Source organism: Varanus komodoensis, unplaced genomic scaffold (genome assembly GCF_004798865.1).
Source record: "Varanus komodoensis strain SLA01 unplaced genomic scaffold, ASM479886v1 scaffold23, whole genome shotgun sequence".
Taxonomy (NCBI): Eukaryota; Metazoa; Chordata; class Lepidosauria; order Squamata; family Varanidae; genus Varanus; species Varanus komodoensis.
In genome coordinates, this window is record NW_025335627.1 from 6,378,330 (window position 1) to 6,402,240 (window position 23,911).

The 23,911-nt window shown below is 40.7% G+C and overlaps 1 protein-coding gene across 1 annotated transcript in view; it reads left to right on the top strand.

The window, feature by feature from the left end:
• Positions 1-23,911, top strand: part of ANKRD44 (ankyrin repeat domain 44) — a 162,135-nt gene that overhangs the window by 81,987 nt on the left and 56,237 nt on the right. The window contains exons 5-12 of the mRNA XM_044432145.1: positions 439-639; positions 2,734-2,821; positions 4,553-4,695; positions 10,704-10,916; positions 11,935-12,013; positions 16,500-16,614; positions 19,069-19,151; positions 21,601-21,718. Coding sequence (XP_044288080.1) covers positions 439-639; positions 2,734-2,821; positions 4,553-4,695; positions 10,704-10,916; positions 11,935-12,013; positions 16,500-16,614; positions 19,069-19,151; positions 21,601-21,718 — 1,040 coding nt within the window. The remainder of the gene's footprint in view (positions 1-438; positions 640-2,733; positions 2,822-4,552; positions 4,696-10,703; positions 10,917-11,934; positions 12,014-16,499; positions 16,615-19,068; positions 19,152-21,600; positions 21,719-23,911) is intronic.

A 23,911-nucleotide genomic window follows, 5' to 3' on the forward strand; every position in this document is an offset into this window, starting at 1 on the left:
TGTACAATAGTACATAATATTAAGTACAAGGCATGCCATTAATTGATTACTGTACAGTCTGGGTTAATTGAGCAAGTATGTTACTTAGATTTGCCAGAATATTCAACCCGTGTCCTACTGACCCAGAAAGTAACTCTCAGTACAAATAGAATTTAAATCTGAATGAACATGCTTGGGACCATTTTGTAAACCATATATCAATATGAATTTATCCAAAAGTAGTATATAAACAGTTTAATTGTGACAATTCAACCAGGCTCATTAAAATGCTGGGAAGTGTCTCTGCCACCTTAATAAGCACATGGGTGATGGTGGCATATCATCAAATGTCTGTTTGATATTCATTTTCCTTTAGAGCAGAGGAATGGCATGACTATTATATAATCTACAGTTTGTAATAATACTTAGTAGTAAGATTTAACTGTGTTATCTTTGTAGGAAGCAGTGCAAGTATTGATAAAACATTCAGCCGATGTCAATGCCCGGGACAAGAACTGGCAGACACCCCTGCATGTAGCAGCTGCAAATAAAGCCGTGAAGTGTGCCGAAGTGATCATTCCACTTCTGAGTAGTGTCAATGTCTCTGACAGAGGGGGGCGGACCGCATTACACCATGCAGCTCTGAATGGCCACGTTGAAGTGAGTAGATTAATAAAATGGCTGTTATGACTTGAGTCTTTCTTGTCAGCAGTGGAAAATCCAGTTGCTTTACCTAGAGTTAGTCCCAAGCTGGTGCCACCATTGTTACATTGGTCTCCACTTAATGGATTGTGGGTAGCTTTGTTACCCATTCTTCAGCTTTCTCTGTGAATTGCTTGACAAGTCAGTTAATAGAAATTCCCAGTAGAATCTTAGAGCTCTGGCACAGAGCCATCACCTAAGAAGTGTCTCGTAAGTGTTGCTTACAGGTGGTTGTCCAATGATCAATGTGTACCATTTGTTAACTGTAAATAAAAATAATCTCTCACTGTGAAGGCAGATTCAATTCTAGAAGACACCCTGAACAATCAAAATAGTGTTGGAAAGGCAATAAGACTCACTCAGCAAATCAGTGATTGTGGGATTTGGATTAATAGGTTGTACTAATATTTTCCAATGCATTTTCTCCAGACTTCACTTATAGTTTGAAAAGAAGGACTTCCTGGCAGAATGCTGCAATTATATGGGTATATTTATATCTATGTGATCTAAAATGTGGATCTCATTACAGTTCAAGAATATAATAAAATGTTCTCACTAAACATTGATGGATTTAAAAAAGGTTGCAAAAAGATATCTCGGGATAGTGGATGCTTGGCATAAAACAATTATAATATGGGCTTTTAATGGTTAATATTTTCAGGAAAATATTTGGGAGGTTCTCTCTCTCTCTCTCTCTCTCTCTCTCTCTCTCTCTCTCTCTCACACACACACACACACACACACACACACACCCTGTTTGTTCATGCCTTTGAATGGACAAATAATCCAAAAGCCAGGATCTGTTGTACATATGGTATAATCTTCATTGAGTGGGAGTGCTGGCCACTTGTTATGGACTGGAGGCAGACTTCCATGCCCATGATGTCTAATACTGCCCCTCCTTTTATTTTTAATGAGGGGGCAGGGGCTTCACTGTTCTTCACCAAAAGCAGGCTGCATGCACTGGAGAAGGGTGGGATGAGGGCTGCCAGCTGTTTGCATGTGGAGCTGGCAGCTAGGTGGCTTAGGCCTGACCTTCATCTCTTCTCTTTCTTTTTTACACATACACAGATACACATGGAAGCAGCATGAAAATATGCAAACAAATTTACACACAGATATGCAAACACAAGCACAAGTACAGACATGAACTCAGCTGCAGCCCTCCTAGCTGATCAGTGATGGGAGTATTTGAGGAGCACACGGATTGGGGCCACAATCAGCTGTTCCCCAGGCCGATCAGCTAGGCGGCTGTGGGGAAACCTTTGGGGTTTGTGTTACCCATATGTGACTGGCACCCTGATATCCAGATCCTTTTGGTGATTTCAGTATGTGTGGGAAAGACCAAAAGAAACTTGCAAAATCCATTCCTCCTCCTTTCTCCAATTGAGACATGCCAGCAGAAAGCTTTAGGAGTGAGAAGCAAAGCTAATACTAGTGCCAGTGGTTGTTCATCATCTCAGAGGAGGGTCCAGGGTTCAGTCTCATGGGAACTTAAATTTATTTCCCTCAGTGAGGAGGGAGTGCCCCATGAGATTAGTGACAACAGCTTGTCTTTTGCTTGATGCTTGGGAATCTGGATATCCTCTGATCTGGGAATTCTTGCAGTTGTGTAAGGCCAGTGCTATCCTCTTTCTCTCTTCTTGCTTTCCACCTCTTGAATGAATAGAGAAATAAACTCTGCTAGATAAATTGCATTACTACTGCTAGGCTGCACAGTGATTTCTTTTAAAGGTAACATTTCTTCAAGAAATAACCTGTGCAACTGAACCCCACTTTTGAAGATTTTTTTAAAGCTACCTTGAAGGTCTACTGCTAAGATTGATGGAAAGCTCTAAAAGGGTGTTCATAATAATGGACACAATGATAATGTAATATACTATAGACACAAAATTGTGAGAACTGCCTCATATTCCAAAGCATTTTTTCACCCAAGTCTTTAACCACAAGTTCCCCTCTGACATACCAATCTGCATTAAATTGACTGCCACACTGTGCACAACAATTGACGAGGTTTTTGTTTTTTGTTTGCTGTGTGTCTGTTTGCTTTAGATGGTGAACTTGCTTTTGGCTAAAGGGGCAAATATAAATGCCTTTGACAAAAAGGACCGAAGAGCTTTGCACTGGGCAGCATACATGGGTAAGAAGGAGTGAAGATTTTACTCATTGGCAAAATGTTTCTAAGGCAGGAGACAATACAGCAGGGGTGACAAACCTTGCTCAGCCTGAGGGCTGGTTTCCATTTCATAGAAGCTCTTGCAGGCCATTACATTGGTGGGTGATGCTAGAGAGGGCAGGAGTGAGGTCAGAGGCTAAAGAGGCAGGGCCAGAATGCCAGCATATTTTAGCTTAAATCCTTTATTGACTGTAATTAAGCCTTGCATGGGGGGAAAAAAGCTGCATGAAAGAAAGGAACCAAGCTGATGATTAGAGGAGACAGGGCAGAGCTGACAACAGTGGTGTGGCCATCTGGGGAATCTGGCTTGGGATTTTACAGCTGAGGTTCTGCACACCAGCAATAGAGGCTAAAAACTTTCTCATGTACACTTAGATTTGTTTTTTCCTAAGCTAACTCCCTCCCCCGGGTGGTTGTTGCAGACCCTGATTGTTGACTGCTCTTTCCTGCATCTTTTCCAGCCCAACAATATCCTTTGTTGGGATGTGATGACCAGAACTGTACACAGTAGTCCAAGTGTGGTTGTCGCAGAGCATCTCAAAAGATTCCCGAATTAATTACACCTAGTGTGGAATTTGCCTTTTGCAGAGCGGCCACATACTGAGGAAACTTTCTCATTTAGCTGTCCACCCCAGCTCAGATATGTCTTTCCAGGTCAGCTGCTGCCATCTCAAAGCCAGTGGACAGAAGTGGCAAGCAGTGCTGCTTCCATGTTGCCTCTGCCAGGAAGGCCTGCTGCTGCCTCCAGCAGGGGTTCCAGTGAGCCTTACCAGCATTTGCCACAACAAAAGAGTTGGCTGGTCGGGTTCTCTGGGGCAGCTGCCCTCTGGAGAGCAGCACTGGACAAGGAAGTGGGATGCTGTGGCTTATTCCCCCCTGAGCTGAAGGCAAAGAGTGATCATGGTTCATGGTCTGAACATATGCTTACTCCATTTTCACTTCCTGATATAAACAAGTTTCACTGAGGTTTTGCCTGACTGGGGGTAACCAGTAGTGAAAAAGTTTTATTTATTAATTAATTTGTTAAAAATGGTTATATACTGTTGCTTCAGCACATTGCTCTCAGGATGGTTTGCAATAGCTAAACATTAAAACAGCATGAGAATAACCAAAGACCTATACAAGGATACAAGCAAAAACAACTATAATGCAAGAATAGACAATTACATATAAAACTACTGCAACCGATGATGATGATATAAAAAGATGTAGCGATTGCCACCAATTTGGACAGCTTTAAAGGGGGTTGGACACAGTCATGAAAGACTATTGATGGCTACTGGTCCTGATGGGTATATGCTACTTCTGGTTTCAGGGGCAAGATGGCCACCTGCACCAGTTGTTGGAGAAGTCCAGTGGAGGGATTGCTAGTGCTGTACTTCTGTCCTACATGGGGCAGCTGGTTGACCACTGTGTGAACAAAGTGCTGGACTAGAGGGACCCTCGGTGTGATCTAGCCTTGGGGCTCTTACGTTCTTACGCTACAGTGCTCTTAAATATATACAGTGTGTGCTGTTGGAAGTGAAATCAATCTCATGCCGCTGTCAGTTCTCTTAAAGACAATTGCCTGTCTGGTGCTTTTGTAAAATTATTCTGAACCAAAATGACATGCTGGTAGCAAAGACCCTAATTTAAGAAAATTTCACTGCCAGGGATCTATAGGTAATTCTCCATTTCCATTCTCCTGTTTCTAAGGCCACTTGGAAGTCGTTTCATTGCTGATCAGTCATGGCGCTGAGGTGACATGTAAAGATAAGAAGGGTTACACTCCGCTTCACGCTGCTGCATCCAATGGGCAGATCAGTGTAGTGAAACACCTCCTCAATCTTGGTGTGGAGGTAAGAAGCAATTAATATTATTTTTAACAGGCTAGTGAACACTGAATGCTGTAATTTAATCAGTATAAATTTCTCACTGTAGGGTCTTTCATTCTGCTATGAAATTAGATTTTCAGTGCCTTCTTAAAATTTATTCTTTCATTGACAAGTTTTATGAAGGAGCCCATTTTTGTCATCTGAAATGTGGATTTTCTCATCTGTCTAGGCCATGATACTAATATACTATAGCTATTCAGGGTGACAGGTTTAGGTGTGATTATCTTGACATCCTTTTGCTACCAGGGTTGAAATAGCAGTAGGAATACAGAATATCATGCAGAGAGATAGCACTGAAACCTATGATATACGTGTATTATATACCAGTTAGACTTCTTGAGAGTGAGGATAATCACTTCCCTGTTGACAGGCAGACTTTTTCATATTTTATAGTGGCATTCCCTCAGCTGACTAAATAGAGAATCATAGAATAGTAGAGTTGGAAGGGGCCATAAAGGCCACTGAGTCCAATCCCCTGCTGTTGCAGGAGATCATGTTACACCATCCCACCCAGATGGCTGTCCAGGTTCTTTTTGAATGTCTCCAGTGTAGGAGCACCCGTCACCTCTCTTGGCAGTTGGTTCCACTGTTGTACTGCTCTGACAGTGAGGAAGCTTTTCCTGATGTCCAGCCTGAATCTGGGTTACTGCAACTTGAATTGATTATTCCATGTCCTACATTTTGGCATTAGCAAGAAGAGATCTTGACCTTCTTCTTTGTGACAGCCTTTGAGGTACTTATGGAGGGATATCATATCCCTGCTCAGTCTTCTCTTCTTAAGGCTGAATATGCCCAGTTCCCTCAGTTTCTCCTCATAGGGCAGTGTTTCCAAACCCTGGATCATTTTTGTCGCCCTCCGCTGGACCTTTTCTAATTTACCTGCATCTTTCTTAAATCTTGGTGCCCAGAACTGGACACAGTAATCCAGGTGAGATCTGACTAGAGGAACTACTACTTCTCATGATTTGGAAGTAATACTTCTGTTAATGCATCCCAAAATAGCATTTGCCCTTTTGGCAGCTGCATTGCATTGTTGGCTTATGTTTAGCCTACTGCCCACAATTACTCCAAAATCTTTTTCTTGTTCATTTCTGTTAAGCCGCATATTCCTCATCTTGTATCAATGCATTTGGTTTCTTTTTCCAATAAGGACTTGGCACTTGTCCTTATTAAATTTCATTCTGTTGGTTTCAGCCCAGTGTTCAAGTTTATCAGGATTGTCCTGTATCTTCATTCTGTCTTCTAGGATGTTTGCTATTCCGCCCAGTTTTGTATCATTTGCAAATTTGATTAGCTTTCCTTGTACTTCCTCATCTAAATCATTAATAAAGATGTTGAAGAGCACTGGGCCCAGGACTGAACCCTGTGGCACGCCTCCATCCAATTTGAGAAGGTGCCATGATGAACACTCTTTGTGACCGATTTAGCAGCCAATTTTGGATCCACCTAATAGTTTTTCCATCTAGTCTAGTTTTTCCTAATTTGCTTATCAGAATGACGTGTGGCACTATGTCAAAAGCTTTGCTAAAGTCTAGGTAGATTATGTCTACAGTGTTCCCTTTGTCCATTTGGGAAGTCAAAAATGAGATTAAATTAGTCTGACAAGATTTATTTTTTATAAATCCATGCTGGCTTTTATTAATCACTGCATTTTCTTCAAGATGCTTGCGGATGAATTTTTTAATAATTTGCTCCAGAATTTTTCCAGGGTTTGATGTCAGACTAACTGGTCTAAAGTTCTCAGGTCCATTTTTTCCCCTTTTTGAAGAAAGGGACAACATTAGCCCTTCTCCAGTTGTCTGGCACATCTCCTGTTTTCCAAGATTTATTGAAGATGATAGCCAGTGGTTCTGAGAGTTCTTCCGCTAGCTCTTTTATGACTCTGGGATGGATTTCATCAGGCCCTGGATGTTTGAAAGTGTTTATGCCACCTAGGTATACCCTGACCATTTGTCTGTCAATCTTGGGCTGCCATCTCTCATTTCCAGCTTGAACTTCCTCTTGATTGCAGATTTCCTTGTGGGAGAAGACTGAGGTGAAGTAGGAACTGAGCACCTCATCCTTTTCTTTGTCATCTGTTATCACTCTGCCATCCACTTTAAGTAGCTGGACACCCTTTTCTTTCTCATGTCTTTTGTTCTGGATGTATCTGAAGAAAGCTTTCTTGTGCTTAGCATTCCTTGCTATTCTTAGTTCATTTTCTGCTTTAGCCTTCCTGATGCAATTCCTGCAATTCCTTGCTATTTGTTTATATTCTTCTTTCATGGTCTGGCCCTCCTTTCACTTCCTGTACATGTTCTTTTTTTCTTTCAGGCTGTCACTTAACCCTTTGTGGAACCACGTGGGCTTCCTCTGCTGTCTTCTACACTTTTTTCTTGATGTAATTGTTCATAGTTGTGCTTTGAGGATCTTCCTTTTCAAGATTTCCCAACCCTCTTGGACAGCTTTCCCCTTAAGGGTGTGTTGCCATGACACTTCGCTTATCATTTTTCTGAGTTTGTTAAAGTTGGCTTTCTTGAAGTCCAGGATGCTTGTTTGGCTCCAGTTACCTTTTATCTCCTTCATAATTGAGAACTAAAGTATCACATAGTCACTATCCCCCAGAGTTCCCATGGTTGTTATTTTGTCCACCAGCCCAGGTCCACCAGGGATTGGTTAATTAGTATTAAATTGAGTATAGCTGATCCTCTCATACCTTCCTCTACTTTCTGCTGGAGAAAGTTGTTGGCAACACATGTCAGGAATCTCTTGGAGGGGCCATGCTTGGCAGAATTTGTCTCCCAGCATATATCAGGGAAATTGAAGTCCCCCATAATGACTACATCCTTCTTTGAAATGCTGGTGAGTTGCTTTTCGAAGGTTGCATCTTTGTCCTCTTTTTGACTGGGTGGATGGTAATATATACCAGCAACTATGTTTTTCTTATTTTTTGCTTCCTTTAAATTTAACCAGAGGCTTTCAGTGGTCTACTAAGTCCTTCTTCTTGAATTCCTGTGCAGATGTATGTGTCATTCACATATAGTGCAACTCCACCCCCACTTTTGTCCTTTCTTTCTTTTTTTTTTAAATAAGTTTTATTTGAAAAATTATAATCCTAAAAAAAAACAAAAAGAAAACTACAAACATCATCCATCATCAAAAACATCGTGCCCGCTGGGTCAGCCCCCACACCTTTTTTTTTTCCATTTATGCTAACTTAAAAAACATATTTAAATCTATGCAAAGTCCCGTTTCTCTAGCCAATAATAAAAAGAGTCCCAAGTTTGATAGAAGTTTGTCCTTTCTATTTTTCTTGAACAGGCTGTATCCATCAACTGTAGAGTTCCAGTCATGTGAGTCATTCCACCAAGTTTCTGTTATTCCTATAAGATCATAATTGCCCTTGTGTACTATGAGCTCAAGTTCGTGTTGCTTGTTTCCCATACTTTGGGCATTGGTGTAGAGACGTCGAAGTTCACTCTTGCTGTGCCCTGGTTTTCTTTCTACAATTTTTGAGAGACTGGTACTGGGCCCTGCTTGAAGTTTGTTCTCTTTTGAAATATATGTCTTTGCCAGGTGATGGTATGCAGTGCTGCACATCTGCCTCCCCTATAGGTTTTAGTTTAAAGCTCTTCTGATGAAGTTTTTCATGTAGTGGCCAAACATCTGCTTCCCTTTCTTTGTGAGGTGCAGCCCATCATTTGCCAATAGTCCATCTTCCAGGAAGCTTAGTTTGTGGTCCCAGAATCCAAATCTCTCTTTACAGCACCACCATCGTAGCCAGTCATTTACTTGAAGAATTTTTCTTTCTCTAACAGTTTCTCTTCCACATACTGGTAGGATTGAGGAGAAGACTATCTGGGCCCCAGTGTTTTTTATTTTCCTCCCTAGAGATTTGAAGTCTGAAGTTATATCAGCAAAACTTCTCCTGGCAGTGTTGTTAGTTCCCACGTGGAAGAGAAGGAAAGGGGTATTTGTCAGTGGGTTGTATGAGTTGTGTGAACGTGCTGGATATATCTTTAACCTTGGTGCCAGGGAAACAGCAAACTTGGCGATTCTCTGGGTCATCACAACATACATGTTTTTTCATTCCACACAAGAGGGAATCTCCTACAACTAGCACTCTTCTCCTTTTGTTGCAAATTTTGCTCTCCTTTTCCTTGTTTGATTGACCTTTTGTCTCTGACAAAGAATTATTTAGTGTATTGCGTGGTTCTTTTACAGTGGGTTTCTCACACGTCTCTTCCTCAAGCAACTCGAAGTGGTTTGAGAATTCCACTGCTTTCACAGGTGCAGAGTGTTTTCTAGCTCTTCTGCATCTGTCACCCTGTTCCAGCGAGTTTTCTCATTTTCCCTTCTCTCAGGGTTCTCTTCTGCCTCCTCTGCTTGCAGTTGTTCTTCTTCCTTCTGGACTACATCTACATTTTGCAGCTCCTCCACTCTGTCTAGAAACTCTTCATTTTCTTTTATTCTCTGGAAGGTGGACACTCGCTGCTCCAGTGCTCTCACTTTTTCCTGCAATAGGGGTATGAGTGTGCAGCAGTTGCAGTTGTTGCAGGCACCACTGTGTAGTCTTCTTGGTGCATTGCTTGTGCCATCCCTTGCAGCAGGGGATTTAAGGTGAAGCAAAACAAGGGGAAAATTGTTGGGGACCTCTCCTGCCAAACTCCCCCACCAAACTCCTGTTGGCTCTCCATGTTTGCTCGCTCTGGTCGCTCACTCACTGGGAGCTTGGCTGCTTGTATTTCAGAGGCCCTAGACCAGCTGGGGCAGCTTGCTCTGATGTCCTCTGCTCTGCTTGGAGTCAGGAACCAGAATAGGTAGAAAGCTTTCGCCTAGATTGAGGTGGGAAGATTTGTATTTCTGTTTGTTGCTTTTGCAGCAACAAACTAAAAACAGCCTAGCTTCTCTGGAAATTCACATATTTCTGATTATTTTTCTGCAAAATTTCTAATGAATGCCAGTAAAAAAATCAGCCTGTCCTAAGATCCTCCTTGAAAATTTCTCTCAAAACATGGTGAGGAGAAGACACACATCTCTTTCAGAAGGTTTAGAGTACAGTTGACTTTTGAAAAAGCATATTATGACCTAAACCTTAGAAAAGCTGCAGCTGCACAGATATTCCTTGTTGAGGGTATAATATAAACTTGCATGCGCTCCTTATATATACTATGTAACTTGTATTTTCATTCTTTTATTTGATAGTGCATTCCTATGTAGACTGTTTTGCTATAGCTGTTACACAAGCATATTGGTGATAAATTAAGAATGATAATTAGTGAATTGTGTTGTTTCTTAGTGATCTTGTGATATTACGTATATTCTTTTTGTTGTCTCCATTAAAAAGTATTCAAACTAAAATATTGCATGGAATTGAGGAAAATTTCCATTGTTTTGTTTGTAAAAAGACCATACACTTCCAACAAGGGAATGTGTGTTGAAGTTTTTCATTTTTATAACAGGTATTTCATGATGAGTGTGTATGTTTAAAGAATTGGCTTTTTCATATCTCTTTTTAAAGAAAGATACAGTGTATTTTCCACTCACATAGGGTGCTTCTACGTGAAGTTTTTATCATGTACTCATCCTGCCCCACTCATGTAGGTCAATCAGGAAGGATATAACAGCTTCTTCCATTTGTAACCCTCCCACATTTTTCCACCAGGTTATCTGCATAATTGCTTCGACAGATAATTGCTTAAGGGTCAAAAGATAGAATAGCTGCACAGTCCCTAATCTGGAAGCATCTAAAACATTTACAGCAGATCTTAAGACTACCTATTTTATATTGGAATCTCTCTCTCAGAGGGGTATACATCTGATGGATTGCTATTTACTGGAGAATCTCTTTGTCAGTTAAATCAGCTTGTATACAGTAACAAACCGTGTCATGCAACTCTCCAGCTGTGTCAACATGCAGCGAGCAATGGGTTAGGCAAAACTAATGATCTAATGTCTGTGATTTAATTGAATGTGATCTTGTTTCATTGTAGATTGATGAAATGAATGTCTATGGAAATACCGCACTTCATATTGCTTGTTATAATGGGCAAGATTCTGTGGCTAATGAGCTGATTGACTATGGAGCTAATGTCAACCAACCTAATAACAATGGATTCACTCCCCTGCATTTTGCTGCTGCTTCTACTCATGGAGCTCTTTGTCTGGAACTACTAGTGAATAATGGAGCAGATGTTAACATTCAGGTAAAACAATAGGTTTCACACTTTTTAATTTTGATTGCCTGGGCTCGATCTCTGCTTCAGTTTGATATTTTTGCAAATTGCAAGTAAATAGAAGCGGAATTAAGACAAGACACGCTGTGCTTTGTATTTGGGTGCACAGATGAAAGGGTACAATATGTGTCTGTTTTGAAGCACGTGTGAGAAGTGCGGAAATTGAGGCAAACTATTCCATAACAATTTTGGCTTTTTGATGCTTTGCAGTCACTTTGTTTCTATCCCCTAATGTCCTGTGGGTGTAGGTCAGTATTAAAACCAGTTTGCACATAGAACACTGAAACAGTTCCAAGACATAGCAGAGCATAATGGACTGACTCACATGTGTATCACAATAAGCCACACTGAAAATAAGCCACGGTGGGATGATTGTTTGATCACTAGTCCGCGGACCCTGACAAACAATCAGGCAGTCTGAAGCTTGGGGTGGCTTGTTTCCCCTTCATCCTCCCTCTTGCTCCTGGCACATAGGCTGTGGTATGACCTCAGAACCTACATTCCTAGCGAGCACAAATGTGCACATTAGTACAGTAGAGGCATTTTTGTAGAGTTTTCCCCAGTTTGGGAAGATTTGTGCAAATTCAGTATTTGGCTTTTATAAAACTTCTGGGGAGATTTGCCAAAATTCAATGAAGCACTGTAGTAACTAGTAAATTTGTGCACATCTCCTTGAAAGGTATTTTTAAAAGTTATATTTCTGCAAGGTGAAAACAAATCTAAATTGAGGGGGAAATGCTGTCACTGTTCTGCGAGGTGTTGAAGTTAGTCATGGCTAACCTAAGTCCCATTTATTCAGTGGGTCTATTCTAAGTAGGATTAACACTGGATCCTATCCTTAGGTAGTCCAGGAAATTGTGTTGGAGAGAACATTGGATTTATGAAGAATCCATAAAATTAAGGACAGGTGGTAACCCTGTGGGTCTCAAGGTTAAAGATTTATGGTCAATTAACAGTCATAGTTTTGGGGGGATTTTGTTTTTGACAGAGTAAAGATGGAAAAAGTCCTTTGCATATGACAGCTGTCCATGGGAGATTTACACGTTCTCAAACTCTCATTCAGAATGGTAAGATGGCTCTTTCTAATATTGTAATATTCCAGTGCATTATCTTTTTATTTTTAAATTTATTTTATTTTATTATGAGTTACTGTCAAATGGAAAAAACTGATAGACTACAGCTAGTTAGCAATATCATAGTTTCATCTAGCATGTGCCGACCCGTTAACACTGTATACGGTACAACTCTTCAATGACAGTATGGATAGTAATGCAGTGCTTCACTCTGGTTAAGTTTTCTGGATTATATGGAAACATAAACCAGGGAAGAACCCTAGGGAGGCTGATTCATATCACCCAATGATTTTATTAAATTAGGATCTAAAGGTATTTACACAATTTTCAGCTGAGAGTTTAGGTGCAATAGCCGCACAATATGTAGCCATAGAGCAATTTGATTTTGTTAGAAAATGTAATATAGCAGACCTTAGAAAAAGAATACTTAAGGGAGATAATAATTCCATGAAAAATATAGAAATCCTTATGCCATTAACATGGATGCAGCTAAAACTTTTGATAAGCTGGAATGGTCTTACTTATTTGCCCTGAGCAAGCATACAGTGATGGGAGAGAGATGTAATTTCACGGTTTTCTGACACAATTATATTGTCAAAACCAAGTGATCATCAGAACAAATGAAACAGATTCTGTACCCGTTAAGATTAACTAGTGAACAAAATAAGTTTGTCCTCTGTGCTCACTACTTTTGCTTTCTCTGTTGAACTTATTTATTCATTGATAAAGAGGACTCATGCTGTTTCACAACCAAATCTAACTAATTTGTTTGCAGTTGATATATTTTTAACACAATCAGATCCTTTTAGCAATGACCATGCAGGTAATAAAAGACTTTTGACAAGGGAATGCAAATCAGCTATGAGAACTTTAGCAGATGTACGTGCATGTGTGTGTGGTTAATAGATGACAATTTGGTGTGTGTGGGGGGGGGACATTCATAACCTGCAGAAACTAAGAGCACAATTCCATGCATTTTTTAATGCACTGGGTGGGCTCTGAAGATAGGAATCTATCTTTGGAGTTGGAGTAGGTGGAGTCTTCTCTGACTTACAATTTGTTATTGTTCATTGTTACTTTGAAAAAGCCAATAAAAAGGGAAGAACCAAAGAGAAAAAGGGGATAATTCAAATACTTTCATCTAAATCCATAACTCAACAGCAGTAAAATCATAACATAACTGAAGCTCAATCGAGACAAGACGGAGGTCCTGTTGGTTGGCGGATCGGGCTTTGGAGAGGGTGAATTGAACCTTGTCCTGAACAGGGTTGAACTCCCTCCTAGGGACAAGGTCCGCAGCCTGGGAGTGCTCCTCGACCCGGAGCTTTCACTGGAAGCTCAGGTAACAGCAGCAGCGAGGAGCGCTTTCCTCCAGCTTCGGCTGATTCATCAGCTGCGCCCCTACCTGGAGTACGACTGCCTGGCAACAGTGACACATGCACTGGTGACTTCCCGCCTTGACTTCTGTAATGCGCTCTACGTGGGGCTACCCTTGAAGACGGTCCGGATACTTAGTTGGTTCAAAATAGAGCTGCCAGGCTGCTGACGGGGACTGGGCGTTATGGTCACATGACTCCAGTTCTCCGTCAGCTTCACTGGCTTCCCATTGAAGTCCGGGCCCAATTCAAGGTGTTGGTGATGACCTATAAAGCCCTAAACGGCTTGGGTCCTGGTTACCTGAAGGAGCGCTTACATCCATATATGCCCGGCCGCCCCCTGAGATCAGCGGGAGAGGCCCTTCTCCGGGAACCCTCCGTGAAAGAAATTAGGAGGGTGGGTACTCGGAGGAGGGCTTTCTCAGCGGTGGCGCCTAAGTTATGGAATGCGCTCCCCAGAGAGGTCCGCCTGGCGCCGTCGTTATTTGTTTTTCGGCACCAGGCGAAGACCTTTTTATTCAAGCGTCATTTTAATTGTTAATGTTATTTTTATTTTAAAGTTTTTTGGCCAGGACAACTTATTTTATACAGTTATTTTATACAGTTATGTGTATCTTATATTGTTATTTATGTATTTTAATTTATTTATTTGTAAGCCGCCCTGAGGCTTCGGCGAATGGGGCAGCATAAAAATGTTTTAATAAATAAATAAATAAATAAAATAAACATTACAAAGCCTTTGAAAATGGTTGCATCTTATTCAAGTATCAAAACAGCTGCTGATTTAAGAGCAGAGTTAAAACTATTTTATGTTGGCTCAAGCTCCTCAAATCAGGAAATGAGAACCTAAGGTTGATGGCTTAACCGAGGTGCTCTGTGATCAGTGAAATGTCACAAAAAGTCCTTGCTTACAGCTTACTCTCTCTTTCCAGTCCAAATCTAGATGTGAATGATGGAATGCCTGGGATGAGCAAAAATGCCCCACAGTGCCCCAAGCCTGTATAGTTTTATGCAACCGCTACACGTTATGGTATCATTAGAGGAATCCTCCTGTGAATTGACTTGTGCTTGTGTGTTGCATGTAAGCAAGCACAATTTGTGACATCATTACTGATCACAGGGTACATTTGCTAAGACATCAGCCTAAGTTTCAGATTTCCTGACTTCAGGGAGTTTGAGCCAGAATTAGAAAATCTTAATTCTGGTCTTAAATTGGCAAGCTTTTTTGACCATTGAATTTCCCTGTGTTTTAAAAAAGTAAATGCATTATTACAGTGTTCTGAAAAAAAAAAAAAAAAAAACCTTAAAACACAGTCAAAAACACAAACTCAAAACACTGACAAGTGAGTAGATGTGTACAAATGAATAGATTTGTCTGTGATTTTTTGGCATAACTTGCTTCTGAGTAAGCCTGCACAGGATTGCATTATAGATTTTCCCTTTCTTCCCTCCCTTCATCAGGGATCTGTCATTCCTGAGAAGGATTCTCTCAGCCTTTAAAATTACTGTACTCTTCTCTCTGGGGAGAGTTCCTTAGTACTTCTCCCTCACTGCCAGAATGCTGATAGGCACAATGAAACTGGCTGGCAGATTCTAGCTTCAGAGTGAAAATGAGCATGCTCAACATAATATTGTCAGCAGTTGCTGTCACAGGCCTTTAAGGAGCAGCGAAAACTGCTGCTTTGTAATTTCACCAAACCCGTGGAAGGCGCAGCTCTTCAACAAGCCCAGAATATGAAGGAAACATATGGTATGCCAAACCACAGCTTGAGTAGAAAGTATTAATCTGTCAGTCTTAGTACTCAACAGATTGGTTAGAAATTCTGCAGAATTGTAGACTGTACCAGGTAGATTATGGACACCAGTATTCATGTTACTAGCTCTAAAAGTGTCATTTTTCATGCAATAGGATTTTGAACCTTCTAATAGCAAAACCTTTCTTGTGGCAATTCCTGTTAATACACACAAGTCCTATTGAACTCAGTGGGGCTTACCTTCAAGTAGACATGCGTGGGATTGCCCTGTAAAACCCTTGGGGAACAAATAGGTTTTACTTTCCCTGTGAGCTATTAAAGGTTTGATGCCTCCTCCTTGTTGGGGAAGCTCATTCTATAGACAGAGTTTTTATGACCTATTAGTTTCCATTAGTAGGAGCTGACATGTTTACTCACCTAGACAATAACTTGCAGTGAAAGTGCCTTTTCATTTGTTTGTTTAAGAGCTCATCTCATCCGTAATGATAGAAATTCTACCTGCTGCTTTGCTTCATCTTGCAACTTCTTTCTTAACTGTTATGAATTAATGCAGTGAAGTGGAGCCAATTCATAGTTCAACATGACAGTAATAATCTACTGTGAAAGTCATATTGGCCAATTGTTCAGTTGCATGCTGGCTTCGCTAAGGGTAGTTTTTTCCTAACTATGTTAGTTGCTTAGCTGACATGGTAGCTGAGGATTTTGATAGAGTTTTGTGATGGATCTGGACAACATTGATAGTAAAATTAAGAAAATAGTGGAGAATGATATCAGGATGGGATAAGAAATTATAGCAGACATTGGCGCTATTACAACAAAGGCCAATATTGAAGTAGGTTTGTTCACCTTCCTTCCAGGTTAATTTAGCTTTAATATGCCCTACTACTAGATAGCATCATTATTTGACTCTCCGTGCCCACTCCAGATTCTTGAATGCTGCTGGCCAGGATGCTCTCGGTGTAATGGCATTATGGGGAAAGTAGTGAGAAGTAGCTACAGGGGTGCCATTACTACAAATTTTAAATTTGAGTGGTGATCCTTTTGTATGTTTTGGAGCACTATCAGGAGAATCTGTATAAAACAAACTCATGCACACTTAACAATTATTTTCCAACATTGGAACTCAATGAATGCACAGTGAATTACTTGTTTGTACCATCATATTGCATCATGAAAATGGTTTGCCTCATGAATAGTGAAAAGCCTGAAAAGAAATTGAACAATTTCTTCTTGTGCAGACTGATTTTGGAGGGTGATCTGAATATTTTGCAAGTAATGAGAAACCTCAGACCTCTGAATCACACTTTATTTAATCTTTATGCACTTTTTTGTTGTAAATGTCATTTCTAGGAGGTGAAATTGACTGTATTGATAAGGATGGCAACACACCTCTCCATGTGGCTGCAAGATACGGGCATGAGCTTTTGATTAACACCCTAATAACCAGTGGAGCTGATGCTGCCAAGTAGGTTGCTGAAGAAATACTGCTCATAGCTGTCAGATTAGATGGATAATGCGTGTATCTCTTTTTGTCCATGTAGCAATGATGGCATGAGTTTTGCTGCAGCTAGGCTTGCATATAACAGTAGAACACACAACCATATGGATTCTGTGCCTGCTAGAGGCAATTTATCAAAGGCTCCAAATTACTGGTGGCATTAAATAAAAGTTGCTAAAAACCATGTTAAGACAGAACAGTATGTGCTAAAATATCATCAACTGAAATAAGTGGGTTTCCTAGTTTACATTAATTCAATTATATCCCATATGTCCAAACTTAATTTAATCATGGCTTATTATTGTTTGGATTGTAAAACCTGAGAACTTTTTCTGTTTTTCTTTTTGGTGGAAAATGAAAAATTGTATGTTTAGATGCTGTCTCTGGATCTGAATATGACCCTTCTGAGAATTATGGGGTTTTCTGGACTGTTCTTTTATAAGATTTAATCTATTTATGTTCTCTGCTCTTAAGGTAAAAATGGACATCAGCAAGAGAAAAAGGTTCAGCAACCTGGGTTATCCACTCAAAAATTTCTATTACACACTTCAGTAGCCTGTATTTTGATCAAATAAAACACCCAGTGAAATGCCCAGTGAAGTGAAAAGCCTACTTGGAAGCTTTAAGTTGACACCTAGGTTATAAGAAAATTAGCTGTCTCGAAATTTGAATCACATTTGCCAAGATCATATTGTGATTTTCTGATTTTTTTGCACTAGAATTAGGAAAAAATAAAAGATCATTAATTAAGAGAATTGGGTGTAAAAGGATAAAGGAATAATGAAAAAATCAAATGATGATTGGGTCAGCAGAGGGAACTCATAGTAAGAGAAAGGGTTTTTCAGAAGGAATGTTTTTAGGCTGTAGACAAACATCGGGCAGGTTTCCACATCTTGCTGAGCCACTCTGTGAATACGCCATGGTGTATTGGTTGTTCACTAAACAGCCCATGGTATGCCAAACAGATGATTTCAGCAGAACCTGTCTTGCTTTTGTCCCAATGAAAAAAACTATGAAAAAGCCCCTTTACAAGAAATTCCTGCCAAAAACCCTTATTAAAAGGAGCCAGAATGTTGACAGCTTGCTGTCAAACCTCCCTGCTCCTGTCAAGGGGGTGGCTTGCACTTTCCTGAGCACCTGGAATCTCAAGAAAGGGTGAAACAGTTAGAGGGACATGACAAGACCTCATAAAAACAAAAAAAAACCCTTGAGCATCTCACTGGGAAAGGAATGATTTATTGGCCACCTCCTCTTGGTGACTTTCAGTTCTCTTGACAGCTCACCTTTTGACAGCTTTCAAGAGAAAACAAAAAACAAAGCTTTTGCTAGATTTTCTGGGTCAAAGCTGATGCGGTATTCCTGCCACATCTTGACAACAGGTACACCTGGGGACATTGCCCAGGTGAGGCATTTCATTTTAAGGTTGCAGGTGTGTGCAAGTACACACTTGTGCAAGTCTGATTAGAATGTTTAAAAATGAAAAAGTGCACATTTGTGGCTCAAAAAGTGCTGGTGACAAAACACTGGCATTTCTTCCACAGTAATCTCCAAAGAAGGAAGATGAGTTGTGGGAGTCGGGGGGAAGCCACAGCAAGCCCAAAACAACTCACAGTTGTATTGGGGAGGGCAAACAAGGTTGGTCCTGTCATGGGTTCCCTGGGAAAGCCTCAGGAAGACCCAGGGGGAAGGAAGGGGGACAGACCATAGTGATCTCAATCTTCCTTTGGGATCACTGTGGGTTGTTTCTTGAACAACCCACCATAGATAGCTTATTCAGAGTGGATTGCTATGATGTATGAACTTGCCCTATGTGTTAGTTGACTGAACATACAGAAATTGTTTTAAGCCATCATTTACATCATGTAGAGTTGCTCTGCAAATTCATCTGATAGGCTAACTAGTCTGCCTGCCCACATATTTTTCTATCATGGAAGCACATGTCTTATCTGATAAATTGGTTGTTAATTGCAGTATCACTAGGAAATACATTCTTGCTTATAACTATGAAATATGCTTAGGTTTCCTTCAGATAGTGCTATACCAAACCGAGCACCCCATATTTATTCACTTCTGTGGCAACTGGCTTTTCCCTTTGCGCTTTATGAATTATTATTTTTCTTTATTATATTTATATCCCATTATATTTATATATATATTTATATATATTTCCTTTCAAGGAGTTCAAGCAGCTTACATAATTCCCCCTCTCCTCTAAATCTTATCCTCATCACAACAACAACCCTGTGAGGTAGGTTGGACTGAGAGTCTGTGGCTGGCCCAAAGTCACCCAGTGAGCTCCATGGCTGAGCAAGGACTACACCTGAGCCCCAAGTCCCGTGCTTGTAATGGTTACTCCACACCAACTTTATGGGAGGCCCATGAAGGATGGGCTTGTATCAGAGGCTATTCTATGTTTTTCAGATGTGGCATCCATCGCATGTTCCCCTTACACTTGGCAGCACTTAATGCTCATGCTGACTGCTGTAGGAAGTTGCTGTCATCAGGTAAGCGAACCCAAAAGAGAATGCCAAGTTCAGTGAATGTGGTGAATGAGCTGCTTCATGTTATAATGTTTTTCAAGATTAAAGGCCTGTTCTACTTCACGTGCATGATGTATGTGCTTATTTGTGCAAATACTTAACTCTTTGCATGCATATAAAACTCCTTCTCTGTGTTGTTTGTGCTTGCAATACACAGTGATTTTTTTCTTCCATGGTGGTTGAAGGGAATTAAGCTTGAATCAGAAATTCCCACTAGTTAATTACCACGCATGGAATGTTTCTCCTGACAGAAGGAGAGGGGATGATTTTTGCTACTTCCCTCTCCTTTCTCACTACATTCTTCTGAAAATCTGCTCCAGTGAAAATCTGCCTCCAGAAGAATGATGGGGTGGCACTGCTCTCCAGATGTATCCACTTGACTCTCCTTTGCTCTGTCTTGCCCAACTAAAAAGTCTTATCATCTGAAACTCATTTTGTATCCATTCCATTCTGTCCTCATTTGGCTACCAATACTGGCAAACAGCAATTCTCCACACTGCTAGGAAACTGCATTGATAATTTAAATGAAATGGGGGAGTGGGGTGATGCTGAAGCATGTCCAAGTGTCTATTTATAGGACAGCCTCTTCCAATGGCATCTCTCTTGAGCTCAAAGTTGGTTCAATAAATTGTGGAAAGAATGTGGCAAGTTTCTTTGAAATCTTTAAGGGGCCAGATAAGTCTCCTGGCTTTGTGAATGACATACCAGGCTTTTCAAAATTATTCTCACCTCCCCCCAAATTGCCCATATTGGGTTTTAGAAATGTGATCCCACATCGCATCATCCTGCCGTACATCTTTACCCAGATCATGGTCTCTTCTTCATGAGGACTTGGCTATTGTTGCACGTTTTCAGATAATAACATGGCAGTACAGTAGACCACCTGTAGGGACAGTTACTTTATTCTGAAGTGTAATGTAGTTTACCCTTTGTTCCCTTGAGCAAAATGTGGTATGTGAAATAACCCACAATTGTTTGAGTGTTAATTTTAAAAGCAAATAAGTCTAAAGACAGCCAGACTGTTCTCACTCCTGTACTTGTAGACATCTGTAGCAGTGCAAGTGTATCCTTCCCTTTAAGACCAGTGGTACTGAAAAGGCTGCATTGGCAGGGTGGAACTGGGCAGCTGTAAGACCAGATAAGAGGAACAAAAGTGGGGGATCCGTATGAGTTAGTTAGAGCTAAACTGTGCAATATACTATACATGTTGCCTGTAGTTTAGCCTCTCTTTTTTAGTTATAGGTAGGCATGCAGTGCAGGTCAGGACCACTATACAGGACTGTAGGGAAAGTGTAAAACTCCTCCCAGCCATGTGTTTTCTTAATTTTTCTACCCCTCCTTGCACAGGGGCTAAAAGAAGAAAAAGCTCCTAACAGATGACCCATCCATTTACTGAGTTGGTGACAGCGGTGTTGTTGTTATTATTCATGTGTGACTTAGTTTAGCAAAGTGTTTTGGTAGCCTTGTCGTTTTTCTTTCAACATTACTGCATGACTGCTTTGTTGAACTGAGGAAGCAACCATCCTTGCCTAACTTTAAAAAACAAAACATCCAGCACTCCAGAATCTTTTCAGACCACTCCAAACCTCTGTAAGTGGAAGAAAATTGTCTGCTCTATAGCCACTCCAGTCAATATGATGTCATAGATTTTCTCAACAGAGATGCAGTTAACAGTTAAACCAAAATATGTTATTGGTTTCACAACAGCATCAATTGAGTTTATGAGAAGACAGTTTAGGATTTGGTCAGAGATCCTAATAATCCCTCTATTTCAAGAGAAGAAAAAGGACAGAACTCTTTCCCTAAGCAACAGAAAAACATACAGGATTCATATAAAAGGAGAATCAGACAGGGGCATATTATCTATGTGGGCTTTAGGGGGATTTAATTTCCCCCGCTCTATTTCTGCCATTTTCCAGAGATTGGCCACCCCACCCCACGCAATGGTTGATTTTTGCCATGTTCTTGCTGCAATAAACTTTCACTGCCTTCCATAAGAAACATTTGCATTTTCCAAGAAAGTCACCCTTTCTTACCCTTATGCAAAATCAAAAGCCATCAATAAATAAAAATCCCATTTGATGCATGCTGAGGTAATCTCTGTGGCTCCCTTGTTTTCCTCTCAGAGCTTTCTGCCTTCATGCCCTGCTGTCATTTCTCTCTTGATAGCAATCTGCCTCATAAATGCCTGCTGCATGATTTAAATACTTATATAGCACAGGACTGAATGTGAAAATAGATTCTTTTTGACTTTATGGTGCTTCTTTATGTAGCTGCCAAGCTTGAGCAGCCACTGTCCGTTTCCATGACAACCTCTTGCTGACTACAGTTGTGTCTGCGTTTTTTTTCCTTTTTTCTTTTTTCTGACTAACTGATTTTTCTGTCTCTGCAATGTTTCTTGCGGTTTAACTAGGACAAAAGTATAGCATAGTGTCCTTGTTTAGTAATGAGCACGTGCTGTCTGCAGGCTTTGAAATAGATACCCCAGATAAATTTGGAAGAACGTGCCTCCATGCTGCTGCTGCAGGAGGGTGAGTAGTTTTGAAATTATACCAGCAAAGTTCTGTGCGATCTTAGTTCTGTGGTCTCTCCGCAAAAGAATTTGCTCCAAATAAGGAGTCACTAAATGACATTTAAAAATGTTTACAGGGGGCTGTGTTTTGTGGGGCTGTGCACAGGCACACAGAGATTTGAGGGGAAATAGCTCTCCCTACATGACAAACTCTGTGCTTGTTTTCCTGGGCCAAATACGAGTCCCTGCTATCTGCCCTCACACACTACTCTTTCCGCCCTTATCCACATCTTCCTTCCTTTTTTGGACATTGCATTCCCAAGCAATCATACAATGCTTGTGGTTGGTCATATTGAAAAACTCATCTGTAATGTCTGATCTTGTACATTAAAGCATGTGAGTTAGCCTTCCTAATAAATTGGCCTGGCTGCATATGTGACATGGGAGCAGTGCTGCATTAAAAGATGTGAGACCTCTGTGGAACCTTCTGCCTGTTTGTCTGTCCTTATACAGAAAAAGGTACCTCCTTCTCCAACTGTTCACCACAGTGTCGAATCCATTGCCCACCCATTTCTTCTGAATGGGTGCCTGGTTTATTACATTAAATTTTCCCACAGATGAGAACAGCTACTGCTGCTCTCACGTCATGTAATAAAGCAGTGGCTGCCATGACCTGAACTATATACAGTGCTTATGGGAGAGCCCAGAGTGCAGGCCAGGGACATTTTGTCTGCATGGGTGTTTTCAGTTACATACAGTGGAGTAGGAATCATATTTTCATAGTTGTCATTATTTATTGCATTTCTGTATTGCCCATAGCCAAAGCTCTCTGTGCGGTTCACAATGGGATCAGGAAACAACAACAACAAATACATAAAGCAGCATTTAAAACATTAGTGCTCTGCTCTTACTACAAGCCTACTTAATTAAACCATGAATAGGAATAAAAATTTCTGGTCCTGCATTAGAGAAATAAGTTCTGCCCCCTCAGAAGTGGTAGTAAGCAAGCATCCAGCACAACTTTTCTTTTCATCATGTTTAGGTTGGGCCAGACCAGACAAGCCCACATTTTGTTCTTTAATGTCAGCCAAATCATAAATTACCTTCCTGGAAAGCAAGTTGCCAGACGGGGGGAAGAAAATGCTGTTCATCCCACAGCCAACTCTCCCTTTTTAATAGACTGTGCCTTCCCTTTGTATCAAAGGCTAGTAGTAAACGAAGAACATTTACTGTTTCAGAATTTATGTGTATTGACTTGTTTTAAGTATGAGAGAGACAAGGCAGACAACACAAGATGCAGTTCTGCTGGTCAAAAGACTGATGGTACTTCCAGATGGTACTTCTGGTGCTGATGGTACTGATGGTACTTTTATTATAGTTCCTGGTACTAATAATAAAAAGACTGAGAGTGCCTACATATAAGCTTCTACTATGCCAGCACCTATCCTCATTCACAGAAGTTTAGCAAGTGGGAGGTCTAGATGCCATACTCTTTCAGCCATAACCCGCCCATGTTTCCCCATGTCTTCCTTCCTTTTTTCTTACTGCAAAAAATGTGTTATGGGTAAAAAGATGGAATTTCCTTCACAATGCCTTCTGATAGGTAGTGCTAGGAGACCTCTATCTTGAAGCATCCATTGTGCCGCTATTTTGCCTTTCCCTCCTTAATGAATTTGCTATGGTAAGCCAAAAGATGAAAGAAGGAGTGGGAAAACACAGGAAGCTTGCAAATGGAAGACAGCAACATCTGCAGCCCCTGTAAAATTCTGTGAATGAAGCAGTGATTGTACAGCAAAAGCCTTATTTGGAAGCATGCAGATATATATCCATCTGTTACATTAGAAATAACAACCACATCCAATTGATTTCAACATTCCCCTGTCCTTTGAAGACATAGCCCACTAAGAATTTCTTCTGCATATAATAAGCGTACTGGGCAGGTTCTCATGGCACAACAAACCACAGTGGTTTTTTTAGCATTGTTGATCTGTCATGTCATCCAAATGCCCTATTGTGGTAGTTCAGTGTGGTATATTTTGTTCTTACAAACCACAAAGAGAAACAACAGTCTGTTCTATGGTTTCTCGGTACCACAATGGCTTGTTGTGTTGTCTAAACCCAGAAAATACAATTCATCGTGGTACCAAGACCACAACAAGAGTGCCGCTTGGCAAGAGCAGACCACTGCCATTCTTGCCAAGTGGCTAGCCAG